General features: G+C 43.7%; 1 protein-coding gene across 1 annotated transcript; it reads right to left on the reverse strand.

The window, feature by feature from the left end:
• Positions 1 to 8,790: 8,790 nt before the first annotated feature.
• LOC104605207 (nucleolin) lies at positions 8,791 to 18,723 on the reverse strand. Its single transcript, XM_010269871.3, has 4 exons — positions 18,370 to 18,723; positions 18,120 to 18,251; positions 17,925 to 17,995; positions 8,791 to 9,415 (listed from the first exon to the last, which is right to left on the reverse strand). Exons 1-4 carry the CDS (start codon positions 18,580 to 18,582, stop codon positions 9,109 to 9,111), a joined length of 723 nt encoding a protein of 240 aa, XP_010268173.1. The 5' UTR covers positions 18,583 to 18,723; the 3' UTR covers positions 8,791 to 9,108.
• Between the last annotated feature and the right edge of the window lie 1,233 nt (positions 18,724 to 19,956).

Below are 19,956 nucleotides of genomic sequence, written 5' to 3' on the forward strand. Positions count from 1 at the left end.
GCTTCCCCCTCCCTAGGATCGACCGCCTAGTGGACGCGACCTCGGGACATGAATTGCTAAGCTTCCTGGATGCCTACTCAGGCTATAACCAAATCCGGATGGACCAGTCCGACGAGGAAAAAACCAGCTTCATAACTGAGTTTGGTCTATACTGTTACAAGGTCATGCCCTTCGGATTAAAAAATGCCAGGGCGACCTTCCAAAGACTTATAAATAGGCTATTTCGGCCCCTGATCGGCACAAAGATAGAGTGCTATGTAGACGACATGGTCGTCAAAACACGGTTTTCACGAGAAATAATAAAAGACTTGGACTCTGTCTTCCAAATTCTGCGTCAGTTTAGCATGAAGTTGAACCCCAACAAATGTGTCTTTGGCGTCACCTCGGGAAAATTCCTAGGCTACGTTGTCAATCGACGTGGCATCGAGGCCAACCCGGACAAGATAAAAGCCATCCTAGATATGAGACCGCCTCGGAAAGTAAAAGAAGTTCAAAGGCTAAACGGCCGCATAGCCGCTCTAAGCCGCTTCATGTCCAAGTCGGCAGATCGCTGCCTACCCTTCTTCAAAGCAATCAAAGGCAAAGGATTCGAATGGACCCAAGACTGCCAGCTTGCGTTTGACGAGCTAAAAGGTTACCTCGCCAGTGTGCCCACCTTAGCTCGGCCCGAGGAAGGCAAAATCTTAGAACCGTACCTCTCGGCTAGCGACGAGGTGGTCAGTTCGGTACTAGTAAAGGAGACAGACCGGGTCCAGTGACCCATATACTATGTTAGTAAAATCTTGCAGGGAGCAGAGACAAGGTATCCGCAGATAGAAAAGCTAGCGTACGCATTGGTGATAGCAGCACGAAAACTCCGCCCGTACTTCCAGGCTCACACCGTCATCGTCCTGACCGACAAACCTCTGAGACAAGTACTACTCAAACCCGAGGTTTCCGGCCGACTGACGAAGTGGGCCATCGAACTCAGCGAGTACGATCTCTAGTACAAAACAAGAATTGCCATTATGGCCCAAGCCTTGGCAAATTTCATCGCCGAGTGCACGTTTAGCCTCGAAGCCCGTGAACCAGTCGAGCCCGAGATCCCCAGTTCGGGCGAACTCGGAGCTCCCAAACCAAACGAGTCCGAACCCCGTGAAGTAGCAGCCAGTGTAGCATCCCGCCTGGTTAGACCAAGCGCGAACTGGGAGGAGGAGCCCTGGATCCTTCACGTAGATGGCTCCTCGAACCAACAAGGTAGCGGGGCTGGAATAGTGCTACGTGGCCCGAGCGGAACAAAACTGGAATACGCACTACGCTTTGAGTTCGCGGCATCTAACAACGAGGCGGAGTATCAGGCGCTGATAGCCAGGCTAAACCTGGCGCACAAGGTTGGAGCAAAACACATGGTTATTTGCAGTGATTCCCAGCTCGTAGTCAACCAAGTTACAGGCGAATACGAAGCGCGCGAACTCACAATGATTGCATATTTGGCAAAAGTAAAGGAAGCTCTGCTCAACTTCCAGTCACACTTCATCAAGAAAATCCCGAGGTCAGAGAACACTGAGGCCGACGCCCTGTCCCGACTAGCAAGCATGAGCCACAACGCTAGGAAAACCGTGTATGTAGAGGACTTACCTCGGCCCAGCATTCTCGATGGGGCAGAAGAGGTCGCTCCCGTCACTGAAGCAGAGCCGAGCTGGATTGACCCACTCGCGAGCTTCCTGCTAGACGGAACCCTCCCCACGGACCGCAACGCAGCCAAGAGGGTGCAGCGCCAGGCAGCCAAATACGTCATGATAGACGAACGGTTGTACCAACGATCCTACACGTTCCCCTACCTGCGATGCTTACGCCCGGCCGAAGCCGAGTTGGTACTCCGCGACACCCATGAAGGCTTGTGCGGCGGACACCTGGGGGGCAGAGCCCTCGCCCAAAAAGCACTTCAACAATGATACTACTGGCCAACGATGAAGACAGAGGCAATCGAGCTCGTCAGAAAATGCGACAAGTGTCAGAAGCATGCCAGCATCCACCATCAGCCCGCTACCGACCTCGAATACCTCACCAGCCCATGGTCCTTCGCCCAATGGGGTATCGACCTCCTGGGGCCATTCCCGCCAGCAACAGGCGGGAGAAAATTCCTAGTGGTGGCAGTAGATTATTTCACAAAGTGGATAGAAGCTGAACCCCTGGCAATAGTTACAGCCCGAAACATACAAAACTTCTTTTGGAAGAACATTGTATGTCGCTTCGGGCTACCTCGGGTACTAATCTCCGACAACGGCAAACAGTTCGAAGATATCAAGTTCCAAGAATGGTGCCAAAGTATGGGGATTAGTCAGAACTTCACATCGGTTGCACTCCCACAGGCAAATGGCCAAACAGAGGTAATGAACAGAGCCATCCTCCGCGGACTGAAAGCGCGATTGGACCGAGCCAAAGGTTTGTGGGCAGACGAACTACCAAGTGTTGTATGGGCACACCGAACCACGGAAAAAACCGCCACAGGTGAGACCCCCTTTAACCTCACCTACGGCACCGAGGCGGTGACCCCGGCGGAAATCGAAGTACCTACGTTGCGACTAGAAGCGTACGACGAACAAACAAACGAGGGCGAGTTACGCACCAACCTTGACCTACTGGACGAAGTGAGAGACCTCGCGCACATCCGAACTGCGGCCTACCAACAAAAGGTAGCTCGGTATTATAACGCGCGAGTAAAAAAGAGGAACTTCCGCGTCGGCGACCTGGTTCTTCGTAAGGTCATGGTGCCTGAACCCGGCGTAGGGAAACTTGGACCAAACTGGGAAGGACCCTACAGAGTAAAGAAAGCACTCGGTGAGGGAGCATACGAGCTCGGAACCCTAGAAGGAAAACAAGTACCCCGAGCATGGAACGTTGTCAACTTAAGAAAGTACTACCTATAGACCACCAAGGCAAGTACCCCGAAGTCATTTCATGTCAGAAAACGAACTGAAGGACCGAAATGGTCAGTTCGACAAAAAACATAGCTCGAAGACAGGACAACCAGTACATGAACAAAAAGCCATTTCATTTCATAATAGATGTGTACATTCAAAGAAAAAAAATGTACATTTCATTTCACAAGCCAGGGGCTACATCGTTATCAGAAGCCACTTCGACAACACCCGAAGGACTTGCCTCCCCCTCGGAGTCCGGTTCGGCATCCGCAGCATTAGCCATTTCTTGAGTAATGCGCGAAGTGGATATGGCGCTAGTGTCGAGCTCGGGGTACGTATTCCGGATCATCCACCGGCTTAGCTTGAAACCCCTCCTGTAGGAGTCTACCATCAGATCATCGAAATCCAGCGAAGCAATGTAATCGCTGACAGCTTTCTTCTTCGCGTCTTCGATGCCTTGAGAGAAGATCTGAGTCCTCTCCCTGATATCCTCCAGAAGATACTCGACCTGGTGCTGCAGGTCCAGCTTCAACTCCGCCATATTCTTCACCACCACTCCCATGGCCTCAACATCTCTCTGAGACCTCGCCTGCCTAGACCGCGCGAGGCGAGCAGCAGCCTCAGCAACACGAGCAGCCTCCTCGGCAGCTCGCGCCTGCCTCGAGTATCTCTTCACCTGGTTCGCTAAGGCGTGAATAGAAGAGTTCACCTATCAAAGGAAAACGGGATCAAAGGAACGAATAGAAGAATGAAAGCCGAAGAACTCTAAAGAAGGGAGCACTTACCACCATAGCGTGAGTAACGGCACGGCAGGCCACTTGGTGCAGAGGGAGCTCAGTCCACGCCGCAACTTCCTCGGGAAACATCGCCTCCTTACTCCGTTGAAGAGCATGAACAGGCGACAGCACGCTCCTGAAGCCCCCCGGGACCTCCGAGCCCGACGGCCCAGCTCGCGTATGGGCAGACTCAGAGTAAGCAGGAGCCCCAGTGTGCGTGGTTTCGGCATAAGGAGCCCCCGCCGGCTCCTGCGTAGGCGAAACCATCTCGGGCTCCTTCGCCGGATAGTCCGGCACCTCGGGCTCCGCACCCTGGGATGGTTCGGCGCGAGCTCGCTTAGCCACCCGTTTTCTCCTCTTCATGCCCTGGAACAAGTGCCCACCTCGGGTTCCTCGAGAGTCCTTCGTACCTGCGAAAAAGAGTTCGGCATCAGTAAGACGCGTAAAAGAAGAACAAGACAGGATCGCTAGGGGAAGAACCTACCCGAACTCAGGCCCGCAGCAATAAGCTTGGCCTCCGTCAGATACCGCTAACACTCCAGCCCGAGCCGCGCCCATTGCCGGAGGCCCTTCGCCGTCTCCTTATCAAGTGTGACGCCGGAGTCGGGAGCGGCCACCCCCCAGCCGGTCTGAAACGGCCACCCCAGCGCACTTCTTACCCCGAAATAGTCTCGCTTCCACGCCGGGACCTTATTAGGGAGTCCGTGTAAGAGCTTGAAGCCTGGGCGAGGGGACAGGTAGTATGCCCGCCTACGCCCAGGAAGGGGACCCGCTTGCTTTTTCAGCATTAAAATGGAGGAGAAAATCTCCAGATCCAGAGGAAAGTTCTCGTCACAAAATAAAGAGATCGTCCCCACTAAGTTCCTAATAGAGTTCGGGTGAAGCGTGCTCCCCGGGCAAGTCATAATAGTCTATGAGGGATTGAAGTCCCTCAGGCGTCATAGTCGAAGGACCGAACTGATCTATAACCCGACCGTGACGGGAGGTGGACGCCGACCTACCCGAAGCACCTCGGCCCGTAGGTTCAACCCATTCCTCATGACCTACATCGGGCTCACTTGAATTACCAGGGGACGCGAATCGATTGGTAGAACCTACATCAGACCCGCTTGAACAGCCTGAACCCTCCGAACTAGACATTAGAGAATGGAGCAGGATTCCGAAAGCACTCACCCGGGAAGAAGACTGAAGAAGACCGCGAAAGCTCGAACTGGCAAGGAACTTGGGACGCGAGCTGAAGAGCTTGAACGCGAACTGGAACTTAGGCGCGAGCTCAAGAGGTACAACAGTAGCACGGACGCCCCCCCCCCATGCGCGCTATTTATACCCACTGCGGCCGGAAAGCGACGGCCCAAATCGAAGCTAATCCAACGGCCCACAGCCGCGCTAAACCGCACGTTTTCCAAAGCCAATCAGCGTACATCTCTCCGAAACCGATGAGGCGTCGCGCACGTCTTGTCAGAGGACAGGTGTCAGCACGCGTCTTCCCGAAACTGACGGGGTGTCGGCGCACGTCTCCTCGCAATAAAAGCGTCTGCAGCGCAACTCTCGAACGACTGCCGTCACGTCTCCCAAACGCGCGCCCTTTTTTGAAAATCAAATTAAAGCGAGCGCGCTCAGCACGGACCAAAACCCTCCTGCTACCTTACAAACTCCCTGCGCCAAGACGGGACCCTTGTCGCAGGGAGTGGGGGGCAATTGATGAAGGGGAATTTGGCCCAACCTCGCAATTACCCGACACGTGGCAAAAACAAGCAGCTCGGGACAGTAGAGCGCCCGAAGCAAACACCGAAGGCAAAGTCCAAGCTCGCTACTGAGACCGAACTCCAGACTGCCCTACTAGGAGCCCGAGCTGCCCACCAAGGGCCCGAGCTCCCCGCCAAGAGTCCGAGCTCCCTACCAAGAGTCCGAGCTCCCTATTAAGAGCCCGAGCTCCCCACCAAGGGCCCGAGCTCCCCGCCAAGAGCCCGAGCTCCCTACCAAGAGTCCGAGCTCCCTACCAAGAGCCCGAGCTCCCTACCAAGAGCCCGAGCTCCCTATTAAGAACTCGGAGCTCCATACTGAGAACCCGAGCTCCCTGCAAGGAGCACAAACTATATTGGGCCCCAAGCCTTGCAAAGCTGTGACCCGAGCAGGCCCGTGGCAGCTCGGAACACTCCCCAAACCGAACTCAATACATCTCGCTCACTCCAACACTTCGCCTCCGAAACACTAGGCTGATCAAACGTACCTGACGCCAAGGACGTCCGGATCCGTGGGCGACGCACCTGACTGATTTGGGATCCGACGCCTGACAGCCGCACTTCAAACGGTCTCCTGCTACCGCCACCTGCCACCGTCGTTACTAACCGCAGAGACGGCTCCGACAAAGGAACAGTGGCGGTTCTGACCAACCAGAGGAAATGACATCCGAACTGGCAGGAGTTCAGAAGTAATCATGCCCGATCTGACAGAAGCCTGGAAGTGAGTGCGCGAGGTGGTTATAAAAGGCTCCTACCCCCCAGAAACGAGGTATGCTAACTTTTGCGCTATCTGGTGTATCTTGCCTTTGAGAAACTCTAACTTGAGCTTCGGAGCCCTTATGCCGGATTCTCCCCGGAGCTTCTCTTTTCCCTCCGTTTCAGGTCCCTGACCACCCGATTCAAAGGCAAGATCGTTGACAGCTAAGATCGACTGAATCGTGCACCATCAAGAAGTATCCAAATCATTAATCTTTTTTTGATGGGAGGCCTGGCCCGTATCAACACACTCGATTTTGATTTGTCACAGAGAGAAAAGAAAGTGAGCAGTAAGATTTGTCCCCACCAGTTAATTAACACATGTCATCTACACAAATTATGTTCAGTTGTCAAACCCATTTTCTGCGAAACAAATTGGATTACATTAATTAATTAGTTAATGGCCCACTGTACTAATGGTGGTCATAAGATAATTGGATAGCTCAAAAGCTGAAACCTTTTGGTTAGTTCCACATTCATATATATATTTTAATAAAAGAACAAGTGGCCAATGCTGTGGCCTTAAGGCTTTGACATGGCCAACCAAAAGAGCTTTAAAGAACCATCAAAATGACCAAATTAACCCACCAAGCCGACCACGGCATACGGGCTATAACTTATGGTGGTGTTTGGTATTAATGTCGTTTTCTGATAAAATAGCGTCATGTAGGTGTCACTTCAGAAAAAGTAGTGTTTTAGAAAATGACCTCTTATTTGGTACCAATTTTTTTAAAAAAATGTTACTCTTGCCCATGTCTTGAAAATCAGGAAAGTGTGTTATGAAGAAATATCAAATTCAATGTTTTCTCAGAAAACAGCCCGTTGCTACGAGCAATGCAATGATGTGGCACCATCTTAGGTATTGGATAATATAGATCAATGCTGAAAATAGTTCTACAGCACTGTACAAAACAAAATCAATGCTGTTTTCCCAAAAAACAGCCTATGTGGTAGCACTGTTTCCAAACAAAAAAATAAGCACGGGTGTTCCCAGCACCAATGCCAAATACCTTCTACAGCAGCTAGCCATGACTACCTCCATGGTCCATGCAGAAAAAGAGAAAGGGTTTTTACTGTTCAGTCCACTCCCAACAAATCTTGGCTCCACCGTACAATTGGGGTAGGTGCCAGCTCGAAATTGATGCCAATACACGGCGGGTATTAGTGTTATAGGTGGAGGTATTTAAAATTTTGAATTGTTGTAGATATGCACTGAAATAAAAGTGGAACGGATCAACAGCCCTCATTATATGATTATGGTTCATGGTAAACCATTTATAACTAATATTTTAGTGTCACCAACTCCAATATGAGAACACAGTTTCCCTACTCCCATTCCTCTACCCCACTTTCAAAAGTAAACTGAAACAAACGCACGCCTGTATCAGGAGGCCCCGTCGGTGATTCAAATCCCTGTCTCTCTCTGATAACAATTTAATAATAATTTATGTTCTTATGTGATATTTTAAAACATCAAAAGATGCTTTTGAGTTTCGGCTGGTCTTATGTTCTTATCCCCCTGCCCTTAAAAGATAAAACCCTATTATGATTTGATTTCCTCCAACCCAAAGCTTTTTTTTCACAAACAATCCTTTTGGGTAAATTTTCGCTATTGACCTTTTAGACTGTGAGAAAGCAAAATTGAGCCAAAAAAAAAAGCTTTGAACGTTTGGTAAGACACTATGATTAATAATCTAAAGCCAAAAATTCTTAAGCTCAGGAGTACTACAATAACCCTCAAATGGATGGACGGAATGGTGATCCACATGCCCATTGGCAATTAGACCCATGTGGTTTGAACCAGAACAGAGGTAAAACCAATGGACTCTCATTGGGTCAGTATTTTACCAGTTTAAATCGGCAGTTCAGTGACTCGGCCCATAGGATAGGACCATCCAAAAAAAATGGCTCGGAAAGCTCATTGGTTCGACCATCCTGTTCAATTCAAAATCTGACCACTAGGGCTGTTCATAAGAATGCCCAATCCAACCAAACCGACCAACCCGGACCAACCCAACCCGAGTCGGCTGGGTTTTCATCAGTACCGGTTGGTTTCGGGTTGAGCAAAAATATAAACTGATATATCGGGTCGGTTTCAATTTTCTTGTGTGAAAACCAAAACCAACCCGACCCGAAGTTTCTAGTTTGAGTAATTTCCTACTTAAGTATAACTAGTCTTCTACTAGAACTAGAAGGCCCATTAGGCAATTACAATTAAAATAGGCAATATATCCTAATTTCTAACTTTCTATTATCTTTTACACCAAATAGGCAACCCATTAGGCAATTACAATTAGAATTCAATTAGGTTTGTACAGGAGCAAAACTGAAACCGACTCAAACCGACCAAGTCGGTTTGACCTATCAATGGGTCAGTTTCGGTTTCCACCTCAGGTAACCCGACCAGGTCGGGTCGGTTGGGAAAACCCCAATAAACCGACCCAACCCGACCCGTGAACACCCCTACTGACCACAACACTGCCAAAGGTCATATAACAGAGGTACTGCCAGTGCCATCTCCATCTCCGTGTCTCATGATAACGCATCACATACACACAACGATTTCCCATGCAGGGAGCAATGCTATTCATACGGGTTGGTCTGTCAAGCCGGTTTTTGCAATGTGGGCCTCCAATCGTGTTAGGCCCAATAAATGAAGCCAAAAACTGACAATTTTGTGGGCCCACATGATGGATCATGTCTCTCTCACTGTGACTAAGGCATCCAGCATAACCTTACACGTCTGCTGGACCTTCCAAAGGCCCGAAAAATATTTAAATGGGGGGCAGTAACAAGTAATACTACTACCATTACTATTACTACTGTGACAACAAGCGATCAAGGTACGCGGGAATACCAAAATACTAAACCAATTAATCAGAGACAATGAGGGAGAATGAAACATGTGCGATTATGGATCCATCGTCCCGATCAATTAGCTCTTTGCTTTTTCGTCTTTTTCTTGCTCAGAACGAAGTCGTCGTCACTCGATTCATTCTCGGAGCTGATATCTCCACTCTTCCGCTTCTTTGACACACTTTTGGGTTCAGGTGTCTTCTTTTTTGCTGAGGAAGCCGGCGGGGGTGCTTTTTTCTTGACAGTGACGGACTTCGTGGTTTTCTTTACTAATGCAACAGTTTTCACTGGCGAGCCAAGCTTCTGAAGCTGGTTTCTCTTGAGTTTCTTCTCATAAACCTTCTTTGCCACCTCCAGAGGCAGCAAGCCAGACTCCATCATCCTGTAAAGCAATTCGAGCTAAATGAAAGATTCTCACAACAATGATATACACAGAATCCAGGTATGATCTAACATACTGTATTTCTATACAACTCAAGTAGTACGTGTCTTATGTCTAGATCTTAGGATCTGTTCGGTTCACAATTGGAATCGGAATCAAAATCCCTTGGATTTGGAATCGGAATGAAGATCAACAGATTTGCTGAGGCCCACAAAGATTATTAGAATTCACCAATAATAGTTTGTTGTCATAAAAACCAAAGAAGACTGGGATCGTTTTCCAATTAAAAAATATGGAAGCTAAGCACAATGACAAAACTCAAAAGTAACTAGGCCCTACCTTTATAAAGCAACCATGATATGATCATTGATCTAAATGGATTACTAGAGAATCTAAATGGTGTAACTAAGGTATAACTGGGAGTATCCTTTTTCATCACTAGTATCTACCCTATGGTTTGCTATATTAATAATGTGAAAGAAGAAAACGTAGAGATCTGTTGGTCTGATAATACCACTTGCCAATGTAGAGCTGATATTACATAAAACCCCCGATTATAATTTGCCTTCCTAAAATAACCGCATTCCTCATTCACCTTACAAATCGAATACAAGAGGCAAGTTCTATATTAAAAAATAAGACTTTGAATCAATGTTTTCAACCCACCATTGGCCCAGCTAGTTGTTGCCCTCCCTGGGTAAAGACTTTTGAATCCTAAAATACCTCATTCATTCATCCTAATAAAATGTCTTCTTAAAAAGCAATTAAAACTATAAAATCATTATTTTTTGTGTGAGAACTAAGAATTTAAGACCTAACGTGGACTTCTTTGGGCTTGCCTCGAGGGGCATGATACAAAAGTGGCTCGTAGAATCAGGAATGTAATATGTTTTACATCACATTAGCTACTTGAAGTAATGCAATTGAGAGAAAAAGAGATTGTGGGTTTTAGATGCTTGAAAATGTTTTATATATTTGATTTTATTTTTAAATTCTCATTTGAGTATGCTTTACATGTTATATTTATGTATTTTAATATTAGATAATAGGTTTTTTAAAATATTTATTTTAAAATTAAAGTTTATATTTTTATTAATATTATGTTTAATAATTTTTTGATTTTTTTATTATTTTTTAGCCTTTTTTATTTTTGTTCCTTGCTTAAAAAAGGTGTGCACCTCGCCTTGCACCTCAGGTGCAAATTGACCCCTGCGCCTTGTGCTTTTAAAACACTGGGTAGAAGGCATCCCTCTCATGCTGATAAAATAAAATAAAATAAATAAAAAATAAAGCAAGAGTATTGGTCTTACCAATACGCACCCATAGTTGTCAAGGTGGTGCCTAGGTGACAAGGCGCCCTTAGAGTCTCGCCTCGCCCAATCACCAAGCAGTTTTGTATATCGAGTTACAAAATACTTTCATATTCTTAATTTTTTGAGATTATAATTATAAAATAGACATTATTAAACTAGAATATTTAATTAACACAGACATTGCTAACTGCTGCATTCAAAACCTGAACAATAAGTAAAAAAGAACTTAAAATTTTGTCAAATAAGGGTTCAGCCCTACATTTTTTCTATTTTCTTTTCTTCTTTGTCTTCTCATGAAAATGTTGATTTTCTATACTTTAACATGAAGTTTATGATTTTCTTATGAAAATTATGGATAATTATTAAGAAAATATGGTTATAGAATCTAGGGAACTACCCTAGGGTATATGTTTTTCTACTTAAAAAATCCATCACCTAGGCGACTTGGCAACAAGGCAACCCCCCGTCACCTAGCCTCACCTTGGCACCTTGAAAACTATGTACACACCAATACCCAATTGTTGCCTTGGTATCAGGCATATCAATATTTTGATCCTTGCCAATATTACAGAACACATAAATGTAAAGCAAGCAAAACAAAAAATATAAAGAAAGTTAAACAAACTAGTTGAAATTTTGTGGTAGTTAGTCAAAAGTGTCACCCAAGCAGCCTAGCAGCCCATAAGCATATTAACATTAAATAAAAATTACCACTGATGACTGAACATAATTTTAAATTATAGTCAACAAATATAATAACAAATGGCAGGCCATCAATCTTATTTAGAATATCATTTAGCATAGTTTTTACTAACATTAGGAGGAATGCTAGTAAACAAAATCTTATGCAACTCCCTGCATTCTTCACTGTAGAGGCATGGTGGACCCATGAAGAGACATTTAAAGCAGGATATGTCACAGGCCCCACCTTGTCTGCTGGGAAAAAACCAAGGACTTACATCCTGGCATTGTTTGTTACCATTCACCAAATATTGTTTAACACAACTGAGATGATCATTCTCACAAGTTAATGTTTCCAAAATGGTTGAAGTCTGGCTAAGAAGGGAGAGCACTAAAGCATTGAAAAACAGAGATGAAAATAAACCATCTTTAGGGTCCGTTTGGTTCACAGTCGGTATCGGAATCAGAATGGTCTATACCTCCTACCTGTTTGGTTCAGATGGGAATCGGAATCAGCTGGAATGGATTCTCGTTCCCAAGGGAGGGGGAGGGAATTGACCATTCCCTCAAATGGGGGAATGCCATTCCACCAGGAATGGGAATTGGATTCTGAACCCACCCAACCAAACGATTGGAATCAAAATGGACCACATTCCGATTTCAATTCCAAACCACAAACCAAAAAGACCCTTATTTTTCTAAAAAAGAGAAAAGAAAAGGTTCATCCAGTAGTTTTTACCACCCATCTGCAATAGTCTAGTAGTTCCATATCTTTGTTTTTGTGAAGTTTAACGAGTATATTTATCTGTTCACCCAGGCACATCTGGTCATTGCTGAGACAATTGCTCATTTGGCATCACAAAAGTCCTAAAGATTACCTATAGAACTTGACTATACTGATAGATGGACTTTGAAGATAAAGAATCATGCCTTGAGATCAACTCCTGTTGTATCTAAATTCCGAAGGGTCTAAAAGCATCCCATTTCATATCATAGTGGCTTCGCCTTTTAAAATATTTGCAAATCATATTATATGACTTTTTTTTATCCAAAAGAATGGACAAAAAAGACCTAGTTTCCTAGAAAACTATCCTCAAGAAACACATTCCTTAATAAACAAGGTGATAGATCTACTCATTCATCAGCACTTCCAATTGCAGAGTATCTTCCATGCACTATTCAGCAGTCACAATGATTAACCCAAGCTCTAATACTAAATTGGATTTGGAACCTAAAAAATAATATTCAGGTTGATGAAAATGTGGATTGTCGTGTCAGCTCTCTTCATACCGGGTATTTGGGTTTGTTTCTTGCAGCGAAGTTCACCTCCAAATCCATATAGGAACCAGTCATAGAACATTTTGAAGGAAGGATACCGTCTTTGGAAAACAAAGTATCTTTTTAATGAGGCAAGGTGATATTGATCAAGAGCATATTGCAACACCCATTTCCTCACTTTACTCATTTATCAAAAAAAAAAAACCATTTCCTCACTTTATTCCCAATCCTGGTATGTGTCACAATCACAAACAAATTGAAGCAGTAGCAGAATGGCAGTGGGATTTTTGCAGGAAAGGCTGGAAGGATAACCTAAAACCCCATTTAGTTGACTGGACTAAGGTCTGCTCCATGCAATAAGCCTAGGTATTCATTTGCAAAAGGCTAACTCTTGACTCTATGATAAGTGGCTATTGGAGGTAAAATGCTGAAAGCCAAATAAACAAAATATACAGATTTACAAAAGAGAGGTAGCAACCACCGTCTACCCCAACAGAACATGCATTAGGCTTTCCTTGGAACTTCTCCCAATACAAATCCCTCCTATGCACCTTTTGCCTAGCTAAGGCACCAACTGGACAACCATACAATTTGCACTCCTTGGAACCCAATGGAATGTAATCATCAGGGTAGATAGGAATAGAGAAACAACTTAAGTTCTAGGTAATAGCATCATTCTCTTATGGTAAAGATCAGCAAGAAACTCGACCGATGCAATGGCCAAGCAAGGAGTAAATAGTGATCAACTGTATACCGTGTTACACACCTAGCTGAAATGCAAACTGTACACCTTGAGGGGCAAGCTAGTAATTCCGCCCTAGTAGAGTACCCAACTCCTAGATGACCCGAGTAAAAGAAAACCACATTTCCAGCCTCGTTCCTCCTCCCATCCTAGAGGGGCCTAGATTACCTTGACTACTTCCATCAAAGTTCAACTTCAAGAAACCTTCAGGAGGGGGTGCCCAGCTTATACTTTAGCCTTTATAGAGGAGCAGCTTGCCACTATTGACCAATTCCTCCAAATATCATTAAAGGAGAATTGGTGGAACAAATCCAAGGATTTCAACCAGAGAATAACCCTGTTCAAAATGCAGTCCTTAGCTCTTGGTGGATTCTCTCCTTAAGTCCTTTTCTTCGAAATTTCTAGCATTCCTTTCTTCCCAAACTATCCACATAATTCTTCCTCTTCTTTGACGCCAAGCAAAGGTAAAAGGATCAAATAGGCTTACTTTTGTTAGCCTATTTCACCTGCACCCCAACATCAAAAAAATCCAATCCCATAACTCTACAGTAAAGGAATGGGATATTAGTACCTCACCATGAGACCTGCAAAGAATACACCAATTAGGTGAGATACAAAGGAAATGTCTTCTCTTTTGTAGATTATCCAAAATGTTTACTTTCCCATGGTACACTTCCCAACAGGAGGCCATAACCTGAGGGGGAATAAGCCCACACCAAACTTCCTTAATAGGGAAAAACTACTAGGAGGGATATTGGCATAGGGACTTGAAGAAAGAAGTCGGGCCGGGTTAGGTCGGGTTGAGACCAACCCTAAGTTCTAAACCCTCAACCCTAACCCTAACCCTAACCCAACCCAAAGTCAACTTCGGGTTGGGCTGGCTCAGGTTGGGCCCAACCCAACCTTCTTCCCATCCCTTAAAATCTCATAAAACTATTTAATCTCAAATCTTAACTCAATTTTCACTATATATATTAACCCTATGTTTTATTAGTATTTGTTTGTTGATGTTTTTATTGGTTCTTTTAGTACAAAATTCGGAAAAATAAGTGTTTGAAATGACCATAGTTTATTATGAGTTATGACTTATGATAGATCTTTTATGCACGACAAACATTAGAGAGGAGATGAAGAATAAAATATTCAAAAAAACATAAAATATGTTATTAAAGTTTTAGTCTTTTCATTTGGGATTAAGTGAAGTGATTATCTTAAAAGAAAGACATGATAGTATGTAGTGAGGGCTATACAACTATCATACATCTAAACAAATCAATGTATGATAATATATATATATATATATAAAACATATATTCATATATGACATATACTATAGAGTCGGATTGTCCAAGGGGTCAACCCTAACCAGCCCGAAATGAAGTCGGATTCATAAATTTCAACCCTAACCCAAGCATCAACCTGGCCCAACTTTTTCGGGTTGTGCTCGAGCCAACCCAGCCCAAGTTGCAGCCTTAGTTTATATGGTCCAAAGGGGTCCAAACAGATAAAGAAACAGTAATTAGGGAGTGATTGGAGCTCAACAAGTTGGTGCCAAAAAAAAAGGTCCAAACAGACTGTATCAAGAAGGCTCAACAAGTTGGTTAGACACTCAATCTCCTCATCCCTTAAACCTCTACAAAACCCAAAATCCCAATTTGGTGCCAAAGGAGTTTCCAAAGGGGAGAAAAATTTTTGAGACAAACTCTTTGTTTTTTTTGCCAAGAAACAAAGAAAAAGGAAGGGAAGAGGTCATTCAAAGGAGTATCTCCAACCCAAATATCCCCCCAAAAGAAGATTAAGTAGCCAGCACTCACATCATACCTAACAAAATTGAGAAACTGAGGAGGAATATTGTGAATTGCCTTCCAAAGTGTTGCCAAGGTTGCCTACGAGATATGCTAGCATCCCACCCATTCTCTGAGTATCTCCAACCCAAATATCCCCCCAAAAGGGGATTAAGTTGCCAACAGTCACATCATACCTAACAAAACTGAGAAACTAAGGAAGAATATTGTGAATTGCCTTCCAAGGTGTTGCCAAGGTTTCCTACGAGATATGCTAGCATCCCACCCATTCTCTGAGCTACCATGAATGCTTCCTACCCAAGGTTCAAAGTATCGACACAATACGCCCGATACATGGCTTATTGACACAGAGGTGTATCGATACTTTGAACTATGTTCCTACCATCTCATGCCACAACCTCTCTCTCTCTCTCCAAGGGCCACAACCACAACCACTTCCCCAACAAAGTTGTATTCTTTTGAATTAAATTCCCTAGGCCCAATCCCCCCTCTTTACTCTGGCATACCACTTCCCACTCAATCAAGTGGTTCTTTCTACTTTCCCCCAATTCCCAAAGAAAGCCTCTCATCAACTTCTCCAGTTTCTTGGCTACCCTAGGTGGGACCCTAAAGACAGATAGGAAGTAGATTGGTAGGTTAGCAAGTATCCCTAAGAGGGATACTTAACTATTGTACATCATTCTTTTATCAATATAATTTATGGTTACCAATTAAGAAAAAAAGGCCTTCCTCTTACGGTTGTTTCACTTGGAAAGGGAAAGAAAAGGTATATCCTTCATATGTTGAAATGATCAAGTGAAAAATAAGGGCAGGATATAGAGCCTATTTCTAGAAGGATCATTGGCGTGACACTAGGACCTTGACGGAGATTTTCTCCAAACTTGTTTGGTGTAGCTGAAGACAAAGACAACCTAGCAGCAGATTCATATGAGTTAACTGAGTATGGGCCTAAAAAAAAACTGAGTATGGGCCATTTGGACCCCTTAGTTGCACTAGTTTTGAAATGATTGGGGAAAAAAGATTAAATATTTTGCTCATCTGCTTAATATGATTCAGAACGGTATTCCAAGGAAACATGACCTGATACTCTGTCAGATCTTTCCTTAAGAAGCTAACAACTATATATCACCCCTCTTCACAACATAATTATGTGATCCACCAGTTCCTGCAAAAGTTTCCTTCATGGAATGAACAGCAGAAATGGGCAAGTGATTAACAACGGACAAATCATTGAGAAGAGGTATGGAGATTCACCCCCTGCCCCCAAAATATTGTATTTTACATTGATTAATTGGAGATGGAGGATATTCTTACATTGTCAATTTGGTTATCCTATATGGGTGTATTTCTTTCAACTATGTCACCAAAAGCAGTGCTGCCGAGATCTATAGAGAAGTATTTGTCAGGGAGAAAGATAAATGGTTTCAATAAAAAGGGATGGCATGGAGGATTTTTCTTCTGGATGTTATCTGGACAATATGGCTGAAGAGATTCAAGGGTGTCTAAAAACAAGGTCACAACTGTTGCTGATAAAAAAAAAAAGTCAGCTGTTGAGACTTCAGATTCTCAGTTGGATACCTGTAGCTTCTTATCATATCTGGTTTGCATGTAATGAAAAGTTACTTGACCAGAAAGTTGTCTATGTTCATTGGATAATTAACCAAGTCAATTTTGTGACTTCACGCTGTCCACATGATATCCCTCCAGCAAGTGTTACTCCGGGAACTTCCATACCTTATTCCATTCAGTTATCTACTGATATTTCTTATATATTATTTTCTGATGGAGGTATCATTTCTTCCCATCTAAGTTCCTGTGGTTATCTCTTTCTCACTCCCCATGCTTCTGTGATAGGTGCTTATGCAGAACGTTTTACATCTTAAGGCATGGTTGAAGAAGAGAAGTTAACGGGTATCTACAGGGGTTTATAGTGAGCTGATTGAGAAGGATGCGGAAATCTTCTCATTTGCACTGGCTCTTTGCTTATTTTGCATGCTCTACTATCAAAGGCCTCTGTATCTTGGACTTGTTTATATTTACTGTCTCTTGTTCTTTCTCTAGTAGCTAAAGTTGGGCCTTGTACCCTTTGAAATATTAACCATAGATACAATATCCCAGCTCACTCTCTAGCCCAATATGCTAAACATTCCAGGCAGCCTATGGAAGTTTTTGAGTCTGCTCCAGATTGGCTCCCTTGTATATCAGAATCAGACTATAAAAATCTTTTGGTGTTATAATATAGTATTTTTATTTAGAAAAAAAAAAATGTTGAGTCTTGAGAAGATAGTAAGTAAAGAAAAGAAAAGGCACTACACCACTCTTGATTATGGGTACATAAACATAACTGCTTTAGAGATGTGCCTAACTAATCATTCTTTTCTGTTGGCATATTTTTTATGCAAAGATGGAATAGTACAGTTCTTGTTTTGGGGTGTTCCATAGCTTCTCCCTATACATGGACTATACTTGTTAATGTTTTTCTAAAGAAAAGACTGATAAAAATGCGGCAGTAAAATATTAAAAATAACTGAAAAAGATTCCAAAAAGGATATTGGAATTCCATTATCTCTATTTTAGGTCAATGGCGTTGAAACAATCATTCTTCAGAGAAAATAAACTCCATATAAGCAGCACTCAAAAGAGGAAAATGAACTCTCTATATAAGCAGTAAAAACGAAGTGATTTCTTACCAGAAAGCTGCCATTTCGCTATTAGGTATCTGTTGATACAGACTTTCATAGAAAATCCTTAATGGGTCTCTCTGCAAACCCATAACGCAACAAACCCATCACTGAAAATTTCCCGGAAGGATGAATAAACAAAAATATAATTTTAGAAAATGAGAGAAATGAGGAGCACGATATTGAATAGATAGAGCACCGTACTTCCTCAGGTGTCTCACGCCTCTGACCAGGCAAATCAAAGACTTTCTTCTCCTTCTTCTTTCCGTTTTCTTGGGAAGCGGCCACTTTCTTCTCTACTTCTTCCTTCTTCTTTTTCTTCTTCTTTTTCTTATCCTTCAACCGCGAACGAATGCATAAGGAAAAAGACCAAATTATATACTAAGCGTAATCAAAGGGTAAATAGAACAGAAAAACAAAGAAACAAATTCGGGTGGAAATTTTGAGAGAAAACCTTGTCAGCCTTCTTCAAATTCTTTTTGATGGGGAGTCTATCGTCATCGTCTTCTTTGGGTTCTTCTTTCTTTACTTTCGTCGTCTTCACGCGAGCTTCCGTGCTGCCAGAGACGGGTTTCTTCTTCTTGTCTTTAACAAAAGAACTGAGACTCATCTCATCTTCGTCTTCCACCTCCTCCTTTTTCACAGGCTTCTCCCCTTCAGCAGGCATAGTGAGCGGGAAATATGAAACTTTAGGAGCCTAACAGGCAGTTCGAAAGATGAGAAAAAGGAGTGAAACTGTGATTTGAGAAACCCCAAGCGAGGTTTCTCGGCTTTCCCTAAAGAGTCTAGACGTCCGGACGAACGATTCTGCTCCTGTCTCCTGTGGCTGTATGTAGTTCAAAAAATAAAAGCTAGAGCGGCACGTTTCGGCTATTGTATTTTGTAGCGTATCCGATGATTCTTAAGAGTTAAGAAAGAAGAATCCCCGTTGATACTATTTGGACCTTTGATAACCGCTGAAATGGATGAATTGAATCGTTCAGTTCAGCCGTTATCAAACGGGTTGGTTGGCGGAGATCGGCTTCAGTCGGAGCAAAATCCGTTCGAACAGTCTTTATAGTCTTGCATAGAGAATACCTCCGTAGATATTCCCAATGCAAGGCTATGATGGCTGTTCGAATAGACTTTGCTCCAACTGAATCATGTTTTGGTTGGGCGTTGGCATTGAGAGATATTCCCAATGCAAGGCTATGATGACTGTTGTTCTAATGAACTTTGCTGACTGATCCTGTTTCGGTTGAGCATTGACATTGAGAGATACGGCAACTGAGCGAAGACTACCAGAACTCTATTGTTGGAGTTTGGATCTGCTCCTCACGTAATGCGCCTCATAAAGCGTATTCTGACCGTACATCGGGAACATCTCCGGTATTTGTATTTATTATTGATAGGAGATGTTCCTGTGGCTGTGAAGTCGGTATGAGGTGCTCTCTGAGTAACATATCCCAATTCGTTGGATGCATCAAGCATGTATGAACATGTCTTGTCAGCGGCACTAACGAACTACACTCAACATCTGTCGTGAGGGATTTCACGCTGACGCAGCGGCTTCTGGCGCTGCAAGGTGGACCTGCAGGAAAGCCACGAAGTTGGGGTTCGGCGAAAAATTCGCAAAAGCCACGAAAAGTTGACTTTCCGATAAAATTAGGGACCGTTTGGGAATTCACTGAATTGTGTTGATTGAGCTTTTATCGCTAAACACCTATAAACATGGCGGTGGTGGTGATTTAGTGAAGGAATAAATTGGATGAATGTGAGGAGGCTGAAGCTGTTATCCAGCTTTGCTGGGACACATGCAGATTAATCATGTAATTGTATTCTGGTATTTTCTGTTGTATGCTTGCTGCATTTTGAGGGCATTGCTGATGCACTTTTAATGGCCGCGGACGTGTTGTATGAAGTTGAATCTCTCTCTCTCTCTCTCCTTTTAATGGATTCAACTAAAGCATGTGCCCGTTAGGTCCTCTTTGTATTCAACTTCTTCTACCCAATTACGCTTAAAATTATGCTAAAAAAATATTACACTTAAAATAGCTTTTCA

This window comes from Nelumbo nucifera, chromosome 5 (genome assembly GCF_055504915.1).
Source record: "Nelumbo nucifera cultivar China Antique chromosome 5, China Antique-T2T, whole genome shotgun sequence".
NCBI classification, from domain to species: Eukaryota; Viridiplantae; Streptophyta; class Magnoliopsida; order Proteales; family Nelumbonaceae; genus Nelumbo; species Nelumbo nucifera.

Excerpts from the sequence above, each read along its gene's own strand:
- LOC104605207 (XM_010269871.3), bottom strand. The coding sequence starts at position 18,582 with ATGCCTGCTGAAGGGGAGAAGCCTGTGAAAAAGGAGGAGGTGGAAGAC. Across the intron at positions 17,996-18,119 it reads GGCGTGAGACACCTGAGGAA|AGAGACCCATTAAGGATTTT; the intron begins GTACGGTGCTCT and ends ATGGGTTTGCAG. Across the intron at positions 9,416-17,924 it reads AGCGAAATGGCAGCTTTCTG|GATGATGGAGTCTGGCTTGC; the intron begins GTAAGAAATCAC and ends ATTGCTTTACAG.